Below are 27,319 nucleotides of genomic sequence, written 5' to 3'. Positions count from 1 at the left end.
CTGTTCAGCCTTACACACATTTGGTTTTGCAGTTTTACTGAAAGCTCATATGCATGCACAGAACAGAATTCCACAGGCAACAAATACCTTAACCTGTCAATCTTTTAGGGTATCCCATATAAGTTGAACCAATTAGCCCAGATCACATGTCAAATCTGGGAAATTCTTGGATTATTGGAAAGTCAAGCCTAGCATCTGAAGTAGTTTCAAAAGCTACTCCTGAAAAAAAGACAATCATTTTTGCCTAAGTGACTGATCAATACTCTGAATGGAATGTTGTTTTTTCCTATGAGTTTTTCAATGTGTGCTTTGTTAATTAGACCAGACCAAGGCTGCCAAGTTATAACGAATATCTGCTATCTTAGAGTGCAGCTGATTTTATTTTTATACAGTATCAATGTGCTATGTCACCATGGATTATTTGGGGAACTGTATGCATTGTGGGGGGACAATTCTACAAGGGATGTATATTTTAAAAAGGTTGTAGTTAATATACTGAGAAATTAAATACTGTTCGTAAAAGTGACTTGAACACTTTAGCTACAACTGAAAACTACAACACTCTCAGCTTACATTCTAATATACTTTCCATCATTGAAACATAAGTCATTGGTTTTTAAAATAAAAAATATGGCTCAAAGTACAAAATGCAGCAATAATAAAGCTTGTGGTGTTGTGATAAGGTTAATGCTTAAATCCCACCACAAAAGAAACAAAGTATTTCTTGGTAGGATTCTGTATTCCATTAGAAATGTTTTGAGATAATGCGTCTTACAGAAAAGTGGAATTCCTGGATTTGAAATCAGTTTCCATGTAAAACTTTTAATCCTCTTCTTGAAGCATCTCTTCGATTTCTTTCTCCCAGGCTTCACTGACTTTTGCTTTCACATCAACAATTTCAAACTCCTGAAGTTCTCTTTGCAGTTCCTTTTCCCACTCTGGAATGTCATCTGTTTAGGATAGAAGAGTGGTTAATCTGTGAATATTTACAACTATTAATAAATAAAGGTTACATTTAATAACTAGTGTAATTATGACCAGGCTTAGCACCAATAGGTTAGTATGACAATATTGCAGTTTTAAAAAGATGTGTTTCGTCCTGGTTTCATTTAGAGAAAGATTGGGCGACAGATACTGAGCAGTGTATGAGAAGCATAGAGTTTTTAAAGCAGCCTGAGTTTGTGTGGTCGAGCTCCCACAGAATCAGGGATTTTAGGTTCAACTTTCAGCAGTTGCTTTTGGGGTCTTGAAGCGGAAATTATTTTTCCCTCTCTCAATTACAGCCAAAAGCTTAAGGGGTTCTCTTCCTGGGCTGCTTGATTGCACGTGAATTTGAGTTTTACCAAGGGGTGTGTTTATGCAATGTCACTATATTAGAATATTTAATTAGTAACAGTACCTATTATTCTGTTAAGTTTTCCAATAGAGTTAAGCAAATCTGAACTGCTCTCTCTTTTGCTGTAGTGTTTGATTTTACCTTCTTAATATATATTAAGAGGGATCTGATCTGATCCAAAACAGTTAGGAATCAGTCCAACCAAAAACAGTCACATTTCCTGCTCAAGATGAATATCCAGTAATTTGGCATCTTCGTGAACAACAGGATCAAATCAATTTGACCACAAACTTCTAGGCCCCAACATTATGTTTACAGTTACTTGACACACAAGTTGACACCCCCACCCTTTATCAACCATGACATATTAAACTCGCCTTAACAGTCAACTTCTCACCCGATAAATGCAGGCTTTACTTACCAGTAACTTATAACTGGGTGCAAGGCGTTGAGCAGACAATGCAGATTATGTTCAAGAGGGTACCTCTACATTCTCTAAAGGCAGTTAGTTTTACCTTATAGGAGGATAGACTGATGAAGTTGGGCCAATTCTCCTTGGAGAGAAGTCTACCTGATAGAAGTTTTCAAAATCATGAGCGGGCCAGGTAGAATAGGTAAGGAGAAACTTCCCACTTGTAAAAGTAACAAGAATGCAAGGGCATACATTTTAAATAATTTACAAAAGAAGCAAGGGTGTTACGCAAAAAAAAACATTTTCAACCATTGAGTCTGCAATGCACTACCTGAAAAAGTGTGGTGAAGGGGAGTTTAATTGAGGTATTCAAGAAGGCATTGGACAATTACTTGCACAAAAATAATATGGAAGGATATAGGAAAATAGCAGGAGACTGGCACGAGGTAATGATGCTCATTTAACAAGCTAATGCAGTCAGGATGGGCTGAATAGCCTCCATCTGTGCAATAACACACTGTGACATGGATATAAAATCTGACCTGCCAAGCAACATTCACATTGCGAATTATTTTTTTTAAATATTGGCCAGATTCAGTTTGTTCATTTTGGATCTATCTGGCTATTGAGTAAATAGTAAGAGTAAAATAATAATATTCAAGATACACTACATATTACTTAGGGCCTAAGAAAATGTGGTGTCAAATTGCTCATGACTGAACCTTGCAACAGTCCTTTGTCTGGAGAATTCCCTCACAGTGTACAGTGTCTTAAAGGTGGAGTCAAATTACTCAAGAGCTGTGGCTTCTTCCTATAACTTATAGTTCAGGCTAATGAGAGCCACTGGTGGCTCAGAGAGAGAGAACAGGTATTCCATATTACTCAGTTACTAATATTCCACAAAAAAATCTTTTGAGAAACCATTTTATCCAAGAGACCTGAATTTTTAAGAGCGTGAGAAGAATCAAAAAGGATAATTTTAGAAAATCCCTTGTGGAAATATTTTACTTCCTTATTTTCTTAATGTTTGTACTATTAGTATGTTACCTTGTGCCTTTACAACCCTTGTCTGATAACATTATAAATTAGTACTGATAATTATGATTAGGGGCAGCACAGTGGTTCAGTGGTTAGCATTGCTGTTTCTCTGCAGCAGGAACCAGAGTTAGATTCCACCTAATTGTGCAAGCTCTACACAGACATTCTCCCTGTATCTGTGTGGGTTTCCTCTGTGTGCTCCAGCTTTCTCCCATAGTCCAAAGATGTGCAGATTACGTGGATTGGCCAGGCTAAATTGCCCAGCATAGGACAAAGTGAAGACTGCAGATGCTGGAGATCAGAGTCAAAAAGGGTGGCGCTGGAAAAGCACAGCAAGTCAGGCAGCATCCAAGGAGCAGAAGAATTGATATTTCCGGCATAAGCCCTTCATCAGGAATGTGGCGAGGAGAAGGGGCTAAGAGATAAATAGGAACGGGGTGGAGCTGGGGGTGGTAACTAGGAAGGCGATAGATAGATGCAGGTGGGGGGTGATGGTGATAGGTCAGAGCAGAGGGTGGAATGGACAGGTGGGGAGGAAGATGGACAGGTAGGACAGTTCAAGACGGCAGTGCCAAGTTGGAGGGTTGGATGTGGGATGAGGTGATGCGGAAGGGAGATGAGGAAATTGGTGAAACTGACGTTGATGCTGTGTGGTTGGAGGGTCCCATAGTGTCCAGACAAGTCCCCAAGGCCAAATGGGATCTATCTCAGAATACTGTGGGAGACAAGGGAGGAAATAGTTAGGTACTTAACAGACATCTTTGCATCCTCTCTGGCCTCAGGCGAGCTTCCAGAGTACTGGAGAATGTTCAATGTTCCTTTGTTTAAGAAGGGAAACAAAAATAATCCTGGTAATTATAGGTCAGTGGCCTAATGTCAGTGGTCGACAAGCTGTTGGAAAAGATACTGAGACATTTATTCACATTTAGAGGCAAATTGAATTGTTAGTCATAGGCAGCATGGGTTTGTGCAGGAAGATAGTATCTCACCAACTTGATTGAGGTTTTTGAGGATGTGACAAGAATTATTGATGAGGGAAGGAAAATGGATGTTGTCTACATGGACTTTAGTACTGTATTTGATAAGGTACCTCATGGCAGGCTGGTACAAAAGATAGAGTCACATGGGATCCAGGGTGAGTTGGCTAGATGGATACAAAACTGGCTTGGTCATAGAAGACAGAGAGTATCGGCTGAAGAGTGCTTTTTGGAATGCAGATTGGTAACTAGTGGTGTCCCACAGGGATCAGTGCTGGGAGCTTTGTTGTTGGTAATATACATAAATGACCAGAAGGAAACTGTAGATTGTCTGATTAGTAAATTTGCAGATGACCATCAACATTGGCAGAGTTGCAGATAGTGAGGAGGATTGTCAAAGGATACAGTGGGATATAGATAGATTGCAAATTTGAACAGAGAAATGTCAGATGGAATTTAATCCAGACAAATGGGAGGTGATGCATTTTGGAAGATCAATTATAGGTGCGAATTATACAGTAAATGGCAGAAGCCTCAGGAGCACTGACATACAGAAGGATCTGGGCGTACAGGTCCACAGATCCCGGAGAGTGACAATACAGGTGGGTAAGGTGATCAAGAAGGTATACATCATGCTTGCCTTCATTGGTTGGGGCACTGAATATAAAAGTTGGTAAGTTACATTACAGCTGCACAAAACTTTAGTTTGGCCACATTTGGAATATTATGTGCAGTCCTAGTCACCACACTACCAGGTGGACGCTTTGGAGAGGGTGCAGAGAAGGTTTACCAGGATGTTGCCTGATCTGGAGGGTTTTAGTTATGAAGACAGGTTGGATAAACTCAGATTATTTTCACTGGAAAGACTGAGGCTGAAGGGTGACCTGATAGAGGTCGACAAAAGTATGAGAGGCACAGATAGGGTGGTTAATCAGAGGCTCTTTCCCAGGGTTGAAAGGTCAACTACAAAAGGGCATAGGTTGAAGGTGAGAGGGGGAAAGTTTAGGGGAGAAGTGTAGAGAAAATCTTTCACACAGAGGGTGGTGGGTGCCTGAATGCATTGTCAATGGAGGTGGTGGAAGCAGCACATTAGCAACGTTTAAGGTATATCTTGATGGATACATGAATGGGAGGCAAACTGAGGGATAGAAACCATATATGGGCAATAAGTAGCAGGTCTAAATAAGGAACAGGCGCAGGCCTACGATAGGATTGGACATGGGATACAAGTAAAGAAATTCATCCAGATAAAGAAATAAGTATGGCTGTCCCATGACATTAGTGGGGCCAAACAGCTGCTTTATGTACGAGCATTTCAAATGTTATTTTCCAACGTTGACTCTTGCCAAAAGATTGCACTTAATTTTAAATTACATAATCATGCTTTGGCCAAAAATAAAATGGTCAATGCAAGAAGTTACAATCTCAAAATTAAATAGATCTTCAAAACAGTAGATGCCGAATGGTGAGTAGCACAACAAATCATTTAGGGCAACTAGATTGTAACTTGTATGAATTATAGCGCATGAGGTACCTGATTTATAAACATCTGACTTATGAACATTCATATTTTTGATGGGGATCCCATACAGGATCAACTTTTCAGATCCAACATGCATGCATTTCCTCACACGTATGAACAGCTGTTTTATATTGTACTTCATTGGGTTCTAACTTTAATATAATTTATTTGTGGACGTACTCAAAAATGAACCCAGGCACAATCTGGGACTGTCTATACTCAGCAGAAGAATGGTGTAATTTTTTTACCCTTTTACTCCACTTTTTAAATTTGCACAGAATGTGCAACAGTTGTTTATTTCAAACCATGCTCTGATTAATCAGACCCAGAGATAATATAGCTTTAGATTTTGCCTGAACGTATACCACTTTTACTTTGCCCAAGATCTAAATAAAATAAGATTTAACTTGATATTTTTCTGTTGTACCTACCATCTTCAACAGTTGTTATCTGACCACCATTCATGCCCAACTGTTCCAGGCCTTTCAAGAAGTCTTCCTGATTCAGGGATGATGTATCATTTGCATCGCTCACAAACTCATTTGCAACTGGACTTGTTGAAATCTCATCTGAAGGATGAATCTATAAAGGAAACACTTGTTTTTATTAGAAATAAATTTGAAAAATCTATTCTGGCCATCTTTCCTTTTTTCTCCTAGGCAAATGCTCTGAATGAAATTGGATACAATTATCTTTCTTTATGATAACCAGGGAATGTTGACAAGATTCATAGGACAGCCAGAAAAACCACGAAATAAAGAAAAATGGTGCAACTATTCAGTATATGTCAGACAGCATCTGGGGTGGCACAGTGGCTAGCACTGCTGCCTCAGAGCACGAGGGACATAGGTTCAATTCCAGTCTTGGGCAACTGTCTGTGTAGAGTTTGCACATTCTTCTCGTGTCTATATGAGTTTCCTCTGGGTGCTCCAGTTTCTTTCCACAGTCGAAAGGTGTGCCGATTAGGTCCATTGTGTCCAGGATGTGCGGTTTAGGTGGATTCGCCATGGTAAATGTAGGGTAACAAAGATGGGTAGGTCTTGGGTGGTGCACTCTCGAGGGTTGGTGTTGACTCAATGGGTCGAATAGCCTGCTTTCACATTGTAGGGACTGTGGGGATTAGATTAGGTGAGGATATCTGGTCGGCATGGAAGAGTTGGAACTAGTCATAGAATACATCTCTATGACTAAATCGGTTATAAGACATTTACGAAAAGGACAGAAGGAGGGGCCAAGAGGTCAGGGACCGATTTATCATTTACTTTATTGCAGGTCAATGAGGATGATTGGTGAACAGGATTAACTGTGGGTCAGGACACAAGCAGTTGAGTTTTGAAGAGGTTGGACTTTGTGGAGAGTGGAAGGTGAAAGCATGGAAGATTGATCAAGAGATTGCAGGTAAAGTTGAATGTCAAGGTGATCAATATTTAAGAAATTCATTGGAGGAAGGAGTGAGGTAGTGGCCACAATGCTGCAGACACTCAGGCTGGTCTCTCAAGTGGCAATGGAACCATGCAAAGGCAATCCCATTGATCTGGGCAACAGACAACGGGTATTCAAAGGAAAAAATGTTTGAGACTCAAGACATTTTATCAGCAATGCCTTTTTCATCATGAAAGTGCCAAGATAATTGATTTTGTTTCGTAGTTATAACCGTTAGGTGGAACAGAACATGTTCTAAATGATCGGACTTGTTTGTGAATGAGCGTCTTTCGTAGTATTGCCTAATGAAAAGGAAAATTGGGGCTCAGAGATTACTTTTACTGTAACCTTGACAGGATTTTATTCTTAGTGATTTTGCACTGTTTTTATTTTCTTTGTATTTGCAAATGGAATGTAGACTGAAATGTTCAGACAAAACATAGCATCACAGTAATAAATTATACTTGATTCTACATATCTTCCCTTGGAATTCTCTCTCTCAAAGTGAGAACCAATACATCTATGAGCAGCAGTACCTCATCCCATGAGTGTCAGCTTCATGTTAGTCCACGTGCTACAGATGGACCAAACTGACTGTCACAACTGAGCCCACTCTTAACCTTATTTTAGATCTGCATAACCACTGCAGAAAGCCAACACTAAAATTAATTAGCATAAATGTGGCTGCTAAGGTATGCCAATTTAGCACAAACTCACAATCAAGTCTACAGGTGCTGAAGAAGAATTATACCGGTCTTAAAACGTTAACTATTTCTCTCTTCGCGATCGCTGCCAGTCCTGCTGAATTTCTCCAAAATTTTCTGTTGTTACTACAGGTTAGTGGTTAAATATCATGATGCATTTACTTAATAATTGGGTTTATGTTTCATGATCAATTAATGAGGTTTACACCCCACTTGTGTAAAATAAACTCTAAAATGAACATATACGAGAAAAACACAATAAAAAAAAACTTACTTGTACACAATCATTTTGTTTTCTCATCGGACCTGGGGGTGCCTTTGATGGAGTGGAATCTACTATAAAGAAAGAAGTCATTTTTTTAGAAAGGTATTTTCCAAGTTAGAATTTGTCAAATCGGTTCTTGCTCATAATCACAGAATGCTCATGGGCTGTGCTGGAGAGATACGATATGCATGAGCAATGTTAAAACGTGGAGAGCATTAAATGGTTAACTTTGTTATACTGACTTAAGAATGGAGTTAAAGCAATCACCTGTTGCTGGGATGCTTTTGCTCAGATTCTGCTCCAACTTGTCTTTGGAGTTTTCAGCTTGACATGCAGCTAGTGATGACAGTTGTGCTGATTGTTTAATGAGAGATACTCGATAGAAATAGTTTCTCCAAAACTGCTCTTCCTTTACACTGTAAAGGGATACATAAAAGCCAATGCAAAACACACTTCTAGTCATAGATATAGGCCATTCCTTATTTAAATTTTAGAAGATTCCAATGCACAGCACAGAACAATGCTTAGCTCAAAATTTTCATGTGCGTAACATGAAATGCGCAATATTCTCATAGTCTTTATGTTGTTCAGGAAATGGAAGGTTTTTACTATGAGTCAAAGGATTGTTCCATCATCAATAGCAACACAGGCTGACTTTTCCCCAATTCTTCAGCATCATAGCCAAGCAACGTGGAAAACCATAATGGAGACTGCATATCATGCCAGGTAACACAGCACAACTAACTCAAAACCTCTGTCATCAACATGACAGTGGACTTACCAACCAACTCATTGAAGCATCTCTAAATGCTGTTGTCTTACATTTATCAAGAGAAGGCTGTGGAAATGTGGAATTATAAGAAGCCAACTTGTCTATAGAAAAAAATGCTTAAAAATCATGAATTTCCATTGGTGAATGAACAAAGGTAAAGTACTCTTCTTACACTGGACAGTGACTTGGGATTGATGATATAACAGATTTTAACACATTACTTTGATCAATAGTTGTAACCCTTTTTAACAATTACAGTTTGTACTCTTTTTCAAAGCTGGAAACTCAATTCATTTTTGCTACAGTTTGTGTCCAAGAACCCGCAAAATGAAATTCATGGATTAATTATTACATTCCATTACACTAGACTGGTTATCTCAGTACAAATTGCCGTTATGTGGCTGGGTTTGGTCCAACATGCAAATGCAAAAACACAGAAAATCAACTTCTGCATTGTACAAATTCGTAAACACTCACTATATGATACATTCACCTGTATTGCAATTAGCAAAAAAAAACTGGCATGTAGATTTACACTAGCACCTTTACTGTACGATATCACCCACTATGCAAAAATACTTCTTGTAGAACTCAATGGAAATGTCAACAGCTGATCTTCTCAGTGACACAATAAAGATTAATGAAGTTGAACAGTAAATTCAGAACTCAATAAGCCTTAAAAAGAATATTTATTTTCCTTTGCAGATAACTACTTTTGGTTGTGAGAGGTGGGGTTTCAGGAGGATGTAAAGGAGAAGTGTTTAAGGAGGAAACATCACATGATGGGGTACATGGGACTGAAGGTATAGTTGCTAACAGTGGAGCAGAGGCCAATAAAGCTGCACAAGATGCTGGGATCAGAAGAACAGGGAGCTTCAGAGGGCAGAAAAGGGGCTTGTAGAGCTGATAAGATTATGGAGTTGAGGATGATTAAGGTCATGAGGAAATTTTAAAAAGAGCCTGAGACAGCAAAGTGATTGGTGGGGGCCAGAGTGGGGGGAATGACACAAAGTGCAGGGACAAAATCAGCAGCCAGGATATACAGTTTTTAGCATGTGTTAAAAATAAAATGAACCTTGGCTAACGATTCATTAAACCATATAATTAATTGTTGGTGAAGAGTTTACTTCACGTAAACTACTGATTCTATTCATCTTGTTGCCCTGATAGCTGAAATCTAATTCAGTCAGACAAAGTTATTGGCCACTGTCAAAATAATTTTGTATATATAAAACATAAATGCAAGACACCACAGCTGCATTAACAATCTAATTTATATAGCACCTCTAACATTGTAAAAAATCTCAATGTGCTTCATAGATAGGTTTCCATACAGAATTCGACATCAAGTTGCTCAAAGAGATACTACAACACATTACCAGAGGTACCCCTTGTGGAATGTCTGAGAGAAGGACAGAGGGCCTTGAGGTTTTACTTGGCAGCCCAGCTAGCTAGGCTTGAAGCTCTGGAATTACAACCCAACTCCTCCTCACATTCAAACTTCTCTATTACCTTGAAAAACTTAACTGGCTGCACAACATTTTGGCAGGCATCCTGAGGTAGTAAAGGTGCTATATGAATACAAACTACAAATGCAAATCTTTGCTTTATAATATTCTGTGCATTTATGGTATTGTATATTATATTATAAGTCAGGAGACCTATATTGGTACACAGAATAAAAGATCAATGTTGTGAACATTTACAATGTTTAAGGCTACAAAATATTCTTGATGTGAATTAGTACAATTTACGAATACTCTATAATACTACAGCTGGCTAATTACTGGAGAAAAAGTAAAATCATTACTTCAAGTTAAATGAATTCACCATGAAAGGATTTATTTTATAAATTAAGAACTATTTAGTTTTGACCCTTTCATATCTGATGGTTGAGTCATACAGCCTTGTATAAAATTAATGTCACCCATCCATACAACTATTTATTGGAAATTATATTTCTTAGCAGATGAAAAGAAATATAGACTTTTGTGTTAACTTACAGTTTTGGCACTAGTTCAAATCGCATTTTGCTCAACGTTTCATCTTCCCGAAGCATCACAATGGCTACAGGGGCTATTTTGTCAAAATCAAAATTAAACCGTACTCCAGTAGGGGGGTCCCTAAGAAAGTTCCGTCGTTCCTAGTAAAACAAATTGAGTATATAAATTCATACATTTCTAGTTTTTCTTTATTACATTCAATATTACATTAGCTCCTTGTCTCATTTTATTTTAGAACACAGTGACTGAACAATTCTGGAAGATCATCTTTGAAGTACATAAGCATTACTGCCTTTCTTCCATCTCATAAATACCAATTGCTAACATAAGTGTATTGGTTTCAAATGTACAGCTTTTCTTTGCTGTTTTTTCTTCACATCTCGCTGCTCTACAGCGATTTTACTTCCACATTTAGTTTAATGAAAGATGACTTTGATGACTTTTTAAAAATATGTATTTGATGGAATAGCTCAACTGTTAAACAGCTCAACTGTAAAACTGTCATTCACTGTGCCAAAGGCTTTAACTCTTTGAAGACTATGAAAAGCGACTTTACATGTTGAGTGCCGTGATGAATATATGCATAAAAAGAATATTTCTAGTTTGTATTTTCAAATACGGTCATTTACGTAGGTTACTATTAAGAAGGGTTTAAAAAAAACTACGAGGAGAAAGTGAGGACTGCAGATGCTGGAGATCAGAGCTGAAAATGTGTTGCTGGAAAAGCGCAGCAGGTCAGGCAGCATCCAAGGAGCAGGAGAATCAATGTTTCGGGCATGAGCCCTTCTTCGGGAATGTTTCCTGAAACGTCGATTTTCCTGCTCCTTGGATGCTGCCTGATCTGCTGCGCTTTTCCAGCAACACATTTTCAGCTTTAAAAAAAAACTAGGACAGATGGTCCTTCTGAAATACTGACATGATCTAGTTTGTGTCAGACAGCAGGGAGCTCCCATTGCCCAGCCCCCACTACCCCAAACCCCCACTGCCCCGGAGTGTGAGTAGATTACTGTTTTTGCTGAGTGGTTTGTGATAGGTGGGGTATACATTGAAGGTTCAGATAATCATGGATTGATTTTAGATTAGGAAACCCAAAAATTAAAAGCTTTTAAAGGCAGTTTGGAGGAGACATGACAGGGGTCAGAAGCAAATCTAGTTTCTCTCCTAAAAAGGAATATAGAATAGTGCAGGTAAAACCCAGTTAATTCGGTGGAAACATTTAGTTGATAAGATTTTGAAACCAGGAGTGTTTAGTTAGAAATCTGCAGGTATTGAAAAGCTGCGGAAGTCTAAGATTTCAGTCTTGTGAATATTCAAATTAAGATGACTTCACAGTTCATAGGAAAGGTCTGTGGAGAATCAGTTAACTCAAAAACAAAGATTTGATATGTGGGAGTAATTTCCCTACATTTGAATCTCAATCAGAAAATAGGATGAAACTTTTACAACTTTTCAAAGTGCATTCTATATAATGTTAGGTTGGTTTGTTTTTTTCTCTTTCTGTGTAATAAATATCATGTGGCTGAATTTCTTTAGAAACTGTGACCATGGTTCAGTGAACGACAACCATCTTAACTAAAACAAAAAAACTCCATCAAGCAAGGTTTCAATCTCAGATCTGACTTGTCAAGTGCCATCAGCAGGAACCATAACAGTCTGCAATTTGCATGTCTGTGAGTTAGCCTGAAGCAGTGTAATATCCACAGTACCTTCTCTCTGATATGGCTAATGACAACAAAGTTGTAAAAATTTCAAAAATCTTATTAGCTCCTTCCGCAATTCAATATGCAAGAATGTGCTGAAACATGTTCAAAGATACATTTCTTAAACAGCCAACAAACAACTAAATGCCAGAAAAAGCTGAAAGGACATTAATAATATTAAAAGTGGAAAATCTAAATATCAGTGCTGCAGCCAGAAAAAAAATCAAATAAACCTAAAGGTGTGATTGTTGTTTTAACTGTTTATTTTTCCAGAATACTGGTTTATACTATGACTAAATTATACACTTGGCTTGCATTCCATTTTCAGGAACATGCATCAAGATCACAAAAAAAAACTACAGGAATTGTGTAGCAGTGTTAGCGACCTTAGAACATTTCTGTCGAGTGCTATGGTGAAGAATGTTGGCCTCCCAGAATATATTTTGTCCAGGAGTCCAGAATGACTGTGATGTTTGTAAAGTGTTTGAGGACGTTGACAGACTGTTCAAACCTTTGACTAATCATGTTACTGAATAAAGTAGCTGTTATATAACGATGCAGCAATCACTCTCACATTTAACAAAGATATTACTAACCTTTGAAATAAAGCAGTATAGGAAAAAACAAAAAAATCTAAGTTATGATGATAGCTCAGATGGAAGGGTTTCTTCAAGCTGTAATAGCCAAGCATACCATTTTTTAATTTTGGAATTGTTAATTTGGGAAAACTGAATTCATGATAATGTCTAATAAACAGATGTGGTCAAAGATACCTTTTGGCAATAGGAGATATGCTTGAAGTGTGGTAACATCGGGTTGAGATGAACAGAAAAGAGACACAGGGCCAAATGAAGCTTGCTTATTTGCAGTATTTCCCATCCTATTCCTCCGCAGGATAGTTTGCTGGCTTGCAATAAAGATTCAAAACTTTAAGTCCAAATGATTAAATTAGTTTGTACTACACAACATTTCCTTGCACAGTATGTCACTTCGAGGTTCGTAGCTTCATTTTAAAATTTCTCCAATTGTCTCCTCTACTGGAATTGTTGACTCTCAGGCGCCAATATTAATTGAGAAGCAGAGAGGCTGCAGGACAAACCAATAATAATCAGAATAAAAACCAAGGAACTGCACACACTGGAAATCAGAAACAAAAACAGAACATGCCAGAAGTGCTCAGCAGGTCTGGCAGCATCTGTGGAGAGAAATCAGAGTTAACATTTAGGGTCCACTGACCCTTCCTCAGAACTGATGGCAGCTAGGAAGAAGTTTTTTTTTATATACAGAAGACAGGGTGGGGGAGAGGTAAGGAGTAAGCAATAGGTGGAGATGGAGCCCAAGGAGTGAGAAGAACAGTTGGACCGACAAAGCAGTGGATCACAATCAGTCTGGGAAAATGAATAGCAAATAGTGGACAATTAGTGGCTAAAAATGAGTTGCATGTGATAACAAGGCCTGGTGTGCGGGATAAGGTGCCTCAAACTCTAAAATTTTTGAACTTGATATCGAGTCCAGAAGGTTGTAGAGAAAATGGAGGTGCTGATCTTCCAGCTTGCACAGAGCTGTACTGGAGCACTGCAGCAAGCCCGAGACAGAGATATTAGCCAAGGAACACAGTGGTCGTGTCCAAAATGTGGAGGTCCTGAAGACATGAAAGGCCTGACTGCATTGTAACTTTTGTGTTGCTTCTTGCCCTGCAGTTTTGGCTAAATTAACAGCCTGTCCTTATTATTATCTAGCAATCCCTGAAGAAAAGTTGATACTGAATGAGGTACCAGTGAATTCTAGTGTGAGTTCCTTTCCAAGGCTCCATGATGAAACAGTCAACTCATTGTCTGGACCCATTGTTGAATAATATACATCGGAGTGAAGAACTGTAATGTAGGGAATTGCTCAAGTGACTGGCTTTTGGAAAAGACAAAATAGTCAACTTGGGAAAAAAGGATCAAAATAGTTTTAGTAAGCAACTTACTGTCGACAGAGAGAGAACTTGATGCCTTACAGTCTCCTCATCATTACAGCCAGCCCATGGTGGAAGTGCTGAAGCTGGAAATAAAACCAAAATTGTAATTAAAAAGTAGTTTTCTCATTTTATGTCTGTTGTTCATCAATTCACTGAACGAAGGATACATGCCGGGAGTTGAACAATGGTGTTTAGCTCTTATCATTTTTCTTAAATATCTTGGTGTTTGGATTTAGAATTTATCTGTCAATGGAGCAATATTGCTCATATGAGCCTTTCTTTACACAAAATTAAAAAGGATAATTCAGTGAGAAATAAAAAAAGGTTTGGCCTGTGTTTATATAGCCAGTTTATGTTCTCACGAGGTTCTAAGGAATTTCACAGTTAATGATGTATGTGTCTGACCTGGAATATTTGCAATAAAGGAAAACATGGCAGCTGATTTTGTGTACAAACACAGAAACATAGGAACAGGAGTAGGCCATTCAGCCCTTCAAACCTGCTCTGCCATTCAATACAATACTCAGTAACCTATTCCCACTACCTTTGATCCCGTTAGCCTTAAGAACTGTAACTAATTCCTTTTTGAATAAATTCAATGTTTTACAACAACGGCCCACGTTGAGTACAGGATAATAGTTAGCCACAACACTAAGTTGCTCTTCTTTGGATTGGATTGGATTTTTTATGTCCAGTTGAATGAGGCTTAAGCCCACGGCCTTCCAATACAGAGGCAGGGGTGCTACCACTGACACCTACATATCAGGTTTCAAGGGCTGAATTAGAAGGGGTTTGGACATTCCTAGAATATTACAGGTGCAATTTCCTTCCTCTTGCAGCAAGGGCAGCAAGTTGAGAATCTATAACTAGCCCTAATATGTCTGTTTAATAACAGGATTAAGCCAGTGATTCTGTTCGCAATTCCTGAAGAAGGGCCTGTGCCCGAAACGTCGAATCTCCTGTTCCCTGGATGCTGCCTGACCTGCTGTGCTGTTCCAGCAATAAAGTTTCAACTTTGATCTCCAGCATCTGCAGACCTCACTTTCTCCTGTTCGCAATTGCTATCTTACGACCAGTATCCAACTCCCTGCCAGGTCAGAAAGTGATCTTGTATTGGTGAGGGCAGAATTGAGGTTGTCTGTGATGCCCCATGTGGTCAAATAGCCTGCCATTACACACTATCTAGGCTCCAAAATCAAACTTAATTCAGCATTCTACGTTCAGAACAGGAAAAACACAGAAAACCTGATTTTCAAAAAAAAAGTGCAAAGCCCTGAATTTAAATCACTGGCAACTGACACATTGAATTTCTAGGAATGTATTCAAATACTTTATAACACACCGAAGTCTGAATTTATGGCTCAAGATTAAAGAAATGTTAACACATGACACACCTTTAGTAAGCTTCCCACACCACCACCCTCTTCAATTACACATATTAATGCAACATTTGACAAGAGAAGTATGAATACAACTATTTATATTCATATCATGCTTTTAATGTAATGAAACATTCCAAAGCCACTTCACAAGAAACTTATAAAATAAAGTCTGATAATGAAGCACAGAGATAATAGGTTAGATGACCAAATGGCGGTCAAAAAGTAAGGTATTAAGGAGCAAATGTGGTCAAGTAAGGAAAGATTTAGGGAGAGCATTTCAGAGTTTGGAGCCGAGGAAACTGAAGGCATGGCTCTCGATGGTGCACCAATTAAAACAAAGGAAGCTCATGTGGCCAGAATTATAGCAGTATGGATATTTTGGAGGTTTCTGGTCTCGGAGAACCTTATAGAGTTAAGGAAAGGTGAAGCCATGAAAGGATTTTGAAACAAAAATTTAAAAATCAAGACATTACTAGGTTGAAAGTCAACGTAGGTCAACAAGCACAGGGGTGCTCAGGGAATAGAACTTCTGTGAATTAAGACTTGGGCTGCAGAGGTTTATAGAGGGTAGAATAATGGGAGATGAGCAAGGAATGTATTGCAATAGTTAAGTCTAAAGATACTGAAGGCCTGAATGAGGCTTTTTGTGGTAGATGAATTGATGTGGAGGCAAATTCAGGGAATCTTACAGAGGTGGAAACAGGCAAACTTAGCAATGGCATGAATACAAAATCAGATGATCTTCTCTGGGTTAAATGTGACAACATGCTCATAAAAGAATGGTTTTAACCCAGACTATTACCAGTGAGATGGATGGAGCCAATACCCAGGGAACGTTTTGTTTTTGGTGAAACTGAGAAAGACATATTAAAAGACTTTGAAAAGAAAATGGCCATTGGCAGGGTTATCATGAATCTGAAGAGGAAATTAAGGACCAAAATCATTGATTATGAAAATACTTGCTCAATAAATGCAGAACTGGATCGGGAAGAGAATCTTTTAATATTTTTACATAAGAATGGATAATTTGTTTAAATGAACTAATATAGTACCTGTCATCTTTGATTTCTTTTCCTTTACAAATTTTTCTTGTTCTTTTCTGAAATTCCCAATAATTGTCTATAAGTGACAAAAAAATGAAAATAATTAAACTGATAAAGTTAACTTGTACTCAATTGCAGAATATGCCTTACTGAGCTTGAAACACACCTATAAAAATATGAAACCAAAACAAAAAAAATTGATTGGTAAAATTGCTTACTGTATTTCAAGCTCATTCCGGAGGGTAGATTTTATCTTTTCAAGTGGAAGGGGATAAAATGACAATTTCTACAGACCAGCACAGGCTCTACTCCCACATGAAAACTTTGAAGCCAGCTGAGGCTATCATAGGTGGAAAGGGCATTTAAACTATTAATTAGATCCAAATAGGTCATTGCCCCTGGAAGTAAATGTTAAGTCTGTCACTTGGGAAGACTGCACACCTGAACCATAAAGGGCACAGCAGCTCCAATAAGTTCAATCTAGGAGAAGTAACGGTGTAAAGGTAAGGTCACTGAATAAGCAATCCAGAGGGCCAGGCTCATGCTCTGATGGCAGGGGTTGTAGTGAAATTTGATTTAATTTATAATTCAGAGATTGAAAGCTAGTATTTGGTAATGTTGACCAGGAAACTATTCACGACCCCCTTCCTGAGTAAGGAGAAGCAGAACAAAAAGGGAAAACTTTTAAAAGAAAAATTAAAACTGTGTATTTCCAATTCCATTACTGAATACCTAACCAATTACCGGTAAGACATGTTAAATTTGGGTTTCAACTACCTGCACATCATTTTGGATCATGTTATTTAATCTCAAAATTACATAATCAGAAAAAGTTTTGACTTATAGAGTTCAATACAATTGATAAAAACAAAGAAAACTAATAAGACAAAATTTATTTAATTCCTTCATAGAACATTTTCAATAATAACAATGGTTAATGAGATTCACTGAGCAATGATAAATCTGATATTTTAAGATGTATGAATCAACTAAACCACGTTAAGTGGGTTTATTTAGAAGCACTAGCTTTCGGAACACTGCTCCTTCATCAGGTGGTTGGATAAGCACTAAAGCGCTCTAAAAGCTACTGCTTCCAAATAAACCTGTTGGACTATAACCTGTGTTGTGAGATTTTTTAACTTTGTACACCCCAGTTTCCTGAAGAAGGGCTCATGCCCAAAATGTCGATTCTCCTGCTTCTTGGATGCTGCCTGACCTGCTGCGCTTTTCCAGCAACACATTTTCAGCTCACACCCCAGTCCAACACCGGCATCTCCAAATCATGTTAAGTGGGTTTTGGTTAGCTATTGGCTGGATGGCTTTGAAATACAGAAAGAAGTCAACAATGGGGGTTCATTGCCCACCACCGGCTGAAGTCATTGGAAAGGTCTTATCTTCTCAACCTTGCCCTTTGCCTGAGGCATGGTGACCCTCCGGTTAAATCACCACTAGTTGTTGATCTTTAGTGAGAGTGGTCTTATAGAGACTTTACTGATTAAATAGAGCCTGGATTCTAATTATGTATCTTAAGCAAATACTGACTGCAAAAATCTCTGGCTCAAGATCAATGTGAAATAAATACTTTACCGATGCTTTTCCTTCTGAAGCAGAGACATTGTCACATTTTGGCATTTACTACATCAAATGACAGAACTGTACAGGATTCAAATGCAACGACATCTGGAAACTGGGGATAACAGGTGCGAGAGTAGCAAGATAATCATGAATTTAAATTATGAAGTAATAAATTCCAACCATTTAACTAATAATAATACAACAAGCAGATACATTAAACTGGTTGGAGTGGCCTTCTCATTAAGTACCCAGTAACTTAGTGCATCAAACATTGCAGCATTTGCCCAAAGATTTTGGAAATTGATTGACCTCTGGCATGTTAGTTTCATGGAATTAAGCCACAACAAAAATCAGAAGTCTAAAGATGACCTCAGTGCCCTTTAAAGGGAAAGAGAAACAATAGCGTCTCAATTAGGGTTTCCCTTCTGATTACTTTCCAGGAAATTCACCTCGACAATCTAACAGACAGGTTTTTATTTCTTTATTCTCCTTTAAAAGAAGGAAATGTAAGGACATCAGTGAACCAGATGATTTTGATGGTTCTCAATGGTGGTTTCACATCATCATCACTGAGACTGTTTCCAATCAAAGTCTTTATGAAATGAAGTTAACTTCCACCAGCTGCTGTGGTGGTAGGTGAACCCACCGAATTGATCCTGTGCAGCAGACTCCTCAGCCCATCATATCAGCATCGGTTCTGAGAATTTCACCTTGTGCCAAGCTCCTGACTTATCCTATAATCCTGCAAATTGTTTCCATTTAAATAATAGTCCACTTCCCTCTCGAATGCCTTAACTGAATCCATTGCCACCATACTTCCAGGTAGTGAACTCTGAACCCAATCAACGAGTGAACACGTTTTCTCACCTCACATTTGTTTTATTTTGCAAAACAATGTAAAACTATGCCTTCTGGTGCTCAATCTGTTTATAAGCCAGAACAGTTTTACACTATCTACTCTGTACGGACCTTTCAAGGTTTTGAGAAATTGGATCAGACATCCCGTCAGCTTGTGCCTCTCGGAGTAAATTAGTTCCAACCTCTCTAATTTTCACATATAACTAGAAGTATCTCATGGCTGGAACCATCCTCATAAGCACCTTCTGCACTCTCCCCATTCACATCCTTCGTTCATTTGCATAATTTACTTCTGTATTATTTGTGAAACCTTGATTTGCGTAATTTAGCTGAGACATGTGCCTGTACAACATCACTCAATGGGAATGGGCTGAGTGCGATGAGACGTGAAATTTAAATGCAAGTTTTTTTTAATGACACTTATTAATTACAAAAATGTGTGCTCCTTGCAGTATTCTAGCATTTCAATGCTCTGTGCCACAATAGTGGGGAAAGGTAAAGATTCTGTACATTGCTGAATTTCTCAATTCAACAGTGTCCTGAACAAAATTTGATGGACAGCCTGTGAGGAAGACAATAAGAGCTGGCATGAAAACTTTTCAATATGTACATTCACACCTTTGCTTTTTCCCTCCTTATTAGTTTTGTTTCTTGCCTTTTTTCTCTTTTTTTTAAATTAGATTACTTACTTAGTGTGGAAACAGTCCCTTCGCCCCAACAAGTCCACACCGACCTGCTGAAGCGCACCAACCCAGACCCATTCCCCTACATCTACCCCTGCACCTAACACTATGGGCAATTTAGCATGGCCAATTCACCTAACCTGCACGTTTTTGGACTGTGGGAAGAAACCGGAGCAACCGGAGGAAACCCACGCAGACACGGGGAGAATGTGCAAACTCTACACAGTCAGTTGCCTGAGGCGGGAATTGAACCTTTTATTTCTTCAATTTTCCTATTGCTTGTTAAAAAAATATTTAGAACAGTAGAGGGTATGCAAGGAGCAACATTGAGGGAATTAGCTAAGTTGTTCCTTCTGTTGGGTAGCAAACTCGAAATGGAATTGGGAGATGGCTACTGAAGTAAAGGGCGGCACAGTGGCTAGCACTGCTGTCTCACTACACCAGGGTCACAGGTGACTGTCTGTGTGGAGTTTTCACATTCTCGCTGTGTCTGTGTGGGCTTCCTCAGGGTGCTCCGGTTTCCTCCCACAGAATTGGCCATACTAACTTGCCCATGGTGTTAGGTGCATTAGTCAGAGGGAAATGGGTCTGGATGGGTTGCTCTTCGCAGGGTTGGTGTGGACTGGTTGGGCCGAAGGGCCTGTTTCCACACTGTAGAGAATCTAATCTAATCTAAATGCTGGCTCATCCCAAAGATTGTTCTGGTTAGTGACTCTGTTGGTGTTCAAAATACAGCAAGATACAGAGAGGTGAAGTCAGATGGAGCTAAAATTCCTTGCTCTGCTTGGTGTATCCCAAGGAGGAAGAGGTTGGGTGACATCCAGAGGTACTGCTTCTTCAATGTTGCAATAGGAAAAGTTACTGATCAATTCTTCTACCAATGCAGTGTACATGATAAAGGATCTGGGCCATAAAATAGAAACAACAGCAAGGCAGTCTAAAAAAAATTCATAGTTGCACATTCGCTTTAGATCTCTGGTATTAATAAATGATTTTTTCTCAATGCTATGATTACAATAGTCTTCAGGTGACATGTAAGCAATTGAAGTGATTGTAACAAGAGCACCCTCTACTGTGAACCCTCTGCAAACTCACTGATTGGACAAAAATAACAAACTCACTGATTGCTGAGGAGTACAGCTAAAACTTCTACAATTGTTTGTCACCACCACTATCATTTCCACATACTCTAATCTCATTATAACATAACAAGAGTAAAAACTTGTGAAGAATAGTTGGTGAACAAGTGCATATTAAATACTGGAGTTATATAGCCATTCAACCAAGAAAGCTTATCAAACGAACAGGAAAATTGAGTAGCACAGAGCTCTGCCTTTTTTTGCTACGGTACAGTATTAAAAAAGGTTAATGATTGGAAATTTAAAATAGATAGCGGCAAACAGAACCATTTCTGCACAATAATAAACACACTGAAGTTCTTAGCAATTCAAGATTATTGTAGAAATGTTCACTGTTGCATATCCTATATACATGTGATAAATTTTAGCTAAAGATGTTTGTGTTTTACATTAGCTTTGTAATGACATACATATCAGATCAGTGCTGAACAGTGATGTCCACAAAAGAACGTGAAGCCCAAATCTGTAATATGTGATTTTACACAGTACGGCTGTAAAAGCTTGACAACACTTGTAACATTAAACTTCAATGGCCACAAATGTTTTTGACCATCAATTCTAACTTTCCAATTGTTAGGCAAGAAAGGCAGCATCAACAGAAAAAGTGAGGGGAGATCATTTGGCCTATAAATATTAAGTTCATGTCTAGATGTCCTCAGCCATGACTCCAGTAAAGGATGTAATCTCAGAATGAGTCTGTTGAGCCAAATGCCTTTCTTCTGTTTCTTAATGACTAGCACTCTATGAGCATGGGCAAAAATAAAAATCACTCGGTCAATAAACTAATCTCTTCCAAACTTTGTTTATCATGTACTAGATAGTGCATTTGTATTTAATTCTGAGGAATGGTATTTTAGGAGGAAACCAATTATATTCAAAACTGATTATCTTCCAGATTATCAATGCTCATTTCTCAACAGAAAAAAACGCTTACAAAACCAGCACTCTATCTTTACCACTCAGTAGAAAATCCAACTTCACATCCATAACTTTGTTCTAACAGATATTTTCTTGCAATACTGTAGCTGTTCAAACCTTATCAAGGAGACTGTCCACTCTGTGTTCCTCTACAGATTCCTTTATTGTTTGAGCAGTTTCTCGCATCGTGTCTGATACTTTCTTCTTGGCAGATATAGCCACATTCCGCAAGTAACCTGTAATTAATTTAAAAATGCAAATAAGACATACTTACTAAACACTTTTATTGTTGAAAAGTCCTTTACTTACTTAGCTATAAATGCCTAAATAAAGAGCTTGCATTGTTTTTGAAAATATTTCCTAACAGCAATGTGACATGATTCAGAAATAACACTCTACTTTTAAAATGTTGCTTTTGTACAAATCTTCCCTTAATAAAGTTTTCTTTGTTTTCTAAAAAGCACTAACCAAGAGTGCATATAGCTCTTCTCCTTCCACCTGATGTTATTAAGCATTTCTTTTACTTTTTCTTCCTTTTTTCCTTCACATTAATATGTCTGAATTAATTCATCAGTTTTACAATATTTAATTTCATCTATGCATGGAGAATCTCACATTTATGCACACTTCCTGATAATTATCCCAACTACAAATCATAGGTGAACATCAATAACTGAAACTGCCTATGCAAACCTCGAATCATAGAATCCCCTACAGTGTGGAAGCAGCCCATTGGGTCCACACCGACCCTCTGAACAGCTTCCCACCCAGACCCACCCTCCACACTCTAACCCTATAAACCTACATTTTCCATGGCGAATCCTTCTAGCTGGCACAGTCCTCGACACTATGGGCAATTTAACATCACCGATATACCTAAACTGCACATCTTTGGACTGTGGGAGGTAATTGGAGCACTTGGAGGGGATGCACGTAGATCTGGGGAGAATGTGTGAACACCACACGATAGTCATCTGAAGGTGGAATCAAAACTAGGTTCCTAGTGTTGTGAGGCAGCAGTGCTAACCATCAAGCCACCATGCTGCCCAACGAGAATCACATTCTCTTTCAGGGGATATTCCTTACCACTGCCAGTTGTGTGTAACTACAGCGTAAAGTTTATACATGCTGCTTCAATTATAAAAATATGGACCTAGGAATATATCATGGGAATACATAAAGACAGAATCTATGATTATTAAAGAGAGTATATTATATCTTTGTGGAAGCAGCCCATTGGGTCCACACCGACCCTCTGAACAGCTTCCCACCCAGACCCACCCTCCACACTCTAACCCTATAAACCTAGTCCCATTTTCCCCTATGAACAAATCCCAACTCATTTGGTCCTAAGTTCTCATACACACCACAAGAGACATATCCATACACACCGAATATTTAGAAACCTGAAGGTTCTGCATCTGAAACATTAACTTGTATGACCTCATCACAAATGCTGAGTGTTTCCAGTATTTTCTGATCTCACTTGACATGTATAAGAATGCAGTCTTGATTCTAGCTTTTAAAAGATACCATATGACTGGAAGCATCCTTCATCTTTTCGCCTTGAATATCATTTTGAATGACAGGGCTGTCATCACTTAGGAAACGTTAGTACTGATGTAGGGTCCAAAACAACTTCATAAGTGACGATTTAAGAAAAAAGTAACCTTTTTAATCCATAATCTGTGACAGTATGTCACATTTTTGAAAGCAACTTTCATTGCAAACAGAATGCTGTGCTGAGGGAACTCACATGAAAACACTGGCAATTTACATTAGTATAGCACATTTAGCAATAGAGAAACATTCCAGGTCAGCCAAGACTACAGCAATTTATTCAAAAGTAAACACTGAAGCAAAGGAGACACTAGCAAGAATGACTAAATGCTTCAAAAAGGCAGAGATATTTTGGTTGAAGGTTCAATCATCAATGAAAGGAATGGGGGTAAGTAAGAGAACAAACTTGGAAGAATGAAGGATTATCAGAGGGTGGAGCATTGGAATAGGTTACAGATGCAGGAAAGACAAAGCTATGATAGAATCTAATTACAGGAATGCAAATCTTAAACTGAAGGTAATGGAGAACCAGAAGCCAATCTAGGTCAGTGAGGACAAGACTGATAGATGGTCAAAAATGCATGTGGGACATAAAATGGGGTAACAACTTGTGTTTATATCATTCCAAGTACTGGTGGACAGGAAGGCAAAGTAGGTCCTTGAGCATAGAAGTGATGTGTGAATTGGACATTGGGAGCAAAGGTAGCATTCACTTATGCAGATGGAATGTCAATTTGAGTTCGGAGTTGTGGATTGCTTTGAAACAAGATGGAACCTTACATATGAAAGATGCATGAATGTTCAGGTGTTTTGAACAGGCCATTCTTGTAAATGCATTAGCAAGGTTTGAGAAGATTTGTAGTTCAGGTTGAGGTTCTGGATGTAAGTTTGCTCGCTGAGCTGGAAGGTTTGTTTTCAGACATTTCATCACCATACCAGGTAACATCTTCAGTGAGCCTCCGGATGAAGCACTGGTGGTGTAGCTTGCTTTCTGTTTATATGCTTGGGTTGGTGATGTAATTTCCTATTTTTTCTCCCAGGGGGTGGTAAATGAGATCCAAGTTGATGTGTTTGTTGATAAGAGTTCCAGTTGGAATGTCATGCTTCTAGGAATTCTCATGCCTGTCTGTTTGGCTTGTCCTAGATGAAGTAGTGTCCTTTCTCATCCATATGTAAGGGTATCAGTGAGAGTGGGTAATGTTTTTTTGTGGCTAGTTGACGTTCAGGTATCCTGCTGACTAGTTTTCTTGCCTGTTTATCCAATGTAGTGTTTGTTACAGTTCTTGCATGGTATTTTGTAAATGACATTAGTTTTGTTTGTTGTCTGTATAGGGTCTTTCAAGTTCATTAGCTGCTGTTTTAGTGTGTTGGTGGGTTTTGGGCTACCATGACGCCAAGGGGTCTGAGTAGATTGGCAGTCGTTTCCAAGATGTCTTTGCTGTAGGGAGAGTGGCTAGGGTTTCTGGACGTGTTTTGTCTGCTTGTTTGGGTTTGTTGCTGAGAAATTGGCAGACTGTGTTCATTGGGTACCCATCCTTTTTGAATACATTGTATAGGTGATTTTCCTCTGCTCTGTATAGTTCCTCTATGCTGTACTGGTTGGTAGCTCATTGAAATAATGTTCTAATACAGCTTCTTTTGTGGATGTTGGGATGATAGTTCAATATTTGGTCCGTACGTGTTGTTTTCTTGTAGACTCACACACTGCAGCAGAGGGGAACTACGCACAGCAGAGGAAAATCACCTCATGTGTATTCAAAAAGAATAGGTACCCAATGAATGCAGTCCACCGATTTCTCAGCATCAAACCCAAACAAGCACACACAACGCGTCCAGAAACCCTAGTCTCTCTCCCCTACATCAAAGACATCTCAGAAAGGACTGCCAGACTACTCAGACCCCTTGGTATCATGGTAGCCCACAGCCACCACCACACTAAAATAGTTGCTAATGAACTTGAAAGATCCTATACAGACAATAAGCAAAACTAATGTCATTTACAAAATACCTTGCAAGAACTGTAACAAACACTACATTGGACAAACAGGCAAGAAAACTAGCCACCAGGATACATGAACATCAATTAGCCATAAAAAGACATAACCCACTCTCAATAGAATCCTTACAAACAGATGAGGCAGGACACCACTTCAACTGGGACAACACATACATCCTAGGACAAGCCAAACAGAGACACGCACGAGAATTCCTAGAAGCATGGTATTCCAATTGGAACTCTATTGTGAGAGACGATTTCGGTACAAACAATTGAGATGTGCATGACCCCAGAGTCTAAGGGGAATAGAGCCATAGGGGTAGGGTAAAACATGCTTCTCTGTAATAAAAGACGAGACATCTGCTGCTACGGGTTGATAAGACCAGTCACATTGACAGAGTAGAAAAACAAGTCCTTGATTGATAAGACCATTCACACAGAATAGAAAAACAAGTCCTTGATTTATAGGACCACTAACTCTGACAGAGAAGAATAAGTCCTTGACTGATAAGACTACAGGGTAAGAAGAAAAAAACAACAACTCGGGAGACATCTCCTGTAGACTTTAAGATAAGGATGCAGAATGGAAAATTACTGAACGGTTTAGAATGTGAACCTCGTGACTCTTTAGAGCCACAGAGGGGAGGGACTTGTCCTGTATTTAATCAGAAGACATTGTTAGCCTCGGCGCGCTTTTCTCAGAAGAGTGCCCAACTCTGCAGACTTGCTAATAAAACTTTGTTTTCCTGAATTTGTCTAGAGCGATTATTGAGAAGCGATTTTCGTTTCTAACATCTATCAACAAACACATTGACTTGGATCCCACTTATCACCCCCCCCCCCCGAGAAAAAGAACAGGAAATTGCATCACCAACCCAAGGAAACCCAAACATATAAATAGAAAGCGGGCTAAGCCACCAGTGCTTCATCTGGAGGCTCACTGAAGATGTCACCTAGTATGGTAACAAAATGTCTGATAATGAACCTTCCAGATCTGTGTAAATGTATTGTTTGTAGTCTGCTTTGCCCCACTGCTCCTGTTGTCAGGGTACAAATTCACAGCATTGGCCAGGGATTTCCACTGCCCCCCCCACTAAAACTGGCATACCAGTATAGCTGTGTAAACAGTCTCAACCTTACCTCTGTGTCACTTCACATGGAGGGATTTGACTATAGAACTGCAAAGGTAGTTGCAGTTGTAGTCATAGAGCTAGACAGCACAGAAACAGACCCTCAGGTCCAACTGGTTCATGCTGAAAATAACCCCAGACAAAACTCATCCCATCTGTCTGTTTCTGTCCGTATAGCTCCAAACGTTTCTTATTCAAATAGTCTTTAACTGTAACCACATCCACCACTTCCTTAAAGTTCATTCCACCTGCAAAGCACCCGCAGTGTGTTTAAAAAAAATTGCCTTATGTCTTTAAATCTTTCTCCTCATGCCCTAAAAATGTGCCACCTAATTTGAAAACCCCCACCATAGGGAAAAGACAAAGACAGCAGGTTTATAAATTTCATTCTGGACTGGAGACATACATTCTGTTTCTCTCCACAAGTGCTGACTGATTTACTAAGTTCCTCCAGCAATTCAGGGTTTATCATTGATGATCTTTCCTAGCAACCCCATGTTTATAAAAATATTATTGTAGAGTTAATCTCTGGGGTGGATGTAGGTTGTTGTTGTCACCCTCACTCACTTCCCATCCCTCGGGCCTGTTCCAGGATGGGCTCAGCTCCAGGCGGCTGCTCCAAATCCTCCAGCCCCGGTGTCAGCAGCAGGCTCTGCTCCGCAGACACCGTATGCTCGGGCTGGCTGCGCTTTCCCAACCAGCTACTGATGGAGAACATAGTGACTGGGCCCAGGCCAGGCCTCAGGCTTCGTGGTGAATACAGGCCCGATCCGTCCTCGGGTCACATGACCTGCGGTTGCTAACTACCCCGCCCGCAGAGCACTCTGGGACTCGTAGTCCATCCCCTCACCGATACACGCGGCTGTCCCCGTCCTTAACTCAGGGCTTTGACGACGACGCCGCCTGCCCCTTTGGGATTGT

General features: G+C 39.1%; 1 protein-coding gene across 5 annotated transcripts; it reads right to left on the bottom strand.

The window, feature by feature from the left end:
• Positions 1 to 468: 468 nt before the first annotated feature.
• On the bottom strand, positions 469 to 27,241 carry LOC122563488 (synapse-associated protein 1-like). Of its 5 annotated transcripts, none has more exons than XM_043717270.1 (9): positions 26,966 to 27,241; positions 21,830 to 21,948; positions 16,549 to 16,615; positions 14,124 to 14,197; positions 10,452 to 10,591; positions 7,944 to 8,092; positions 7,686 to 7,747; positions 5,717 to 5,867; positions 469 to 950 (listed from the first exon to the last, which is right to left on the bottom strand). In XM_043717270.1, exons 1-9 carry the CDS (start codon positions 27,114 to 27,116, stop codon positions 823 to 825), a joined length of 1,041 nt encoding a protein of 346 aa, XP_043573205.1. In that variant the 5' UTR covers positions 27,117 to 27,241; the 3' UTR covers positions 469 to 822. The 5 variants fall into 5 exon arrangements, with proteins under 5 accessions (XP_043573205.1, XP_043573206.1, XP_043573208.1 ...); XM_043717271.1 differs by having other exon boundaries at positions 7,686 to 7,744; XM_043717273.1 differs by lacking the exon at positions 26,966 to 27,241 and adding an exon at positions 26,840 to 26,907.
• Positions 27,242 to 27,319: the final 78 nt, after the last annotated feature.

This window comes from Chiloscyllium plagiosum, chromosome 27 (assembly GCF_004010195.1).
Source record: "Chiloscyllium plagiosum isolate BGI_BamShark_2017 chromosome 27, ASM401019v2, whole genome shotgun sequence".
Taxonomy (NCBI): Eukaryota; Metazoa; Chordata; class Chondrichthyes; order Orectolobiformes; family Hemiscylliidae; genus Chiloscyllium; species Chiloscyllium plagiosum.
Note: the sequence above shows the minus strand (reverse complement) of the source record. Positions and strands in the feature narration are given on the sequence as shown.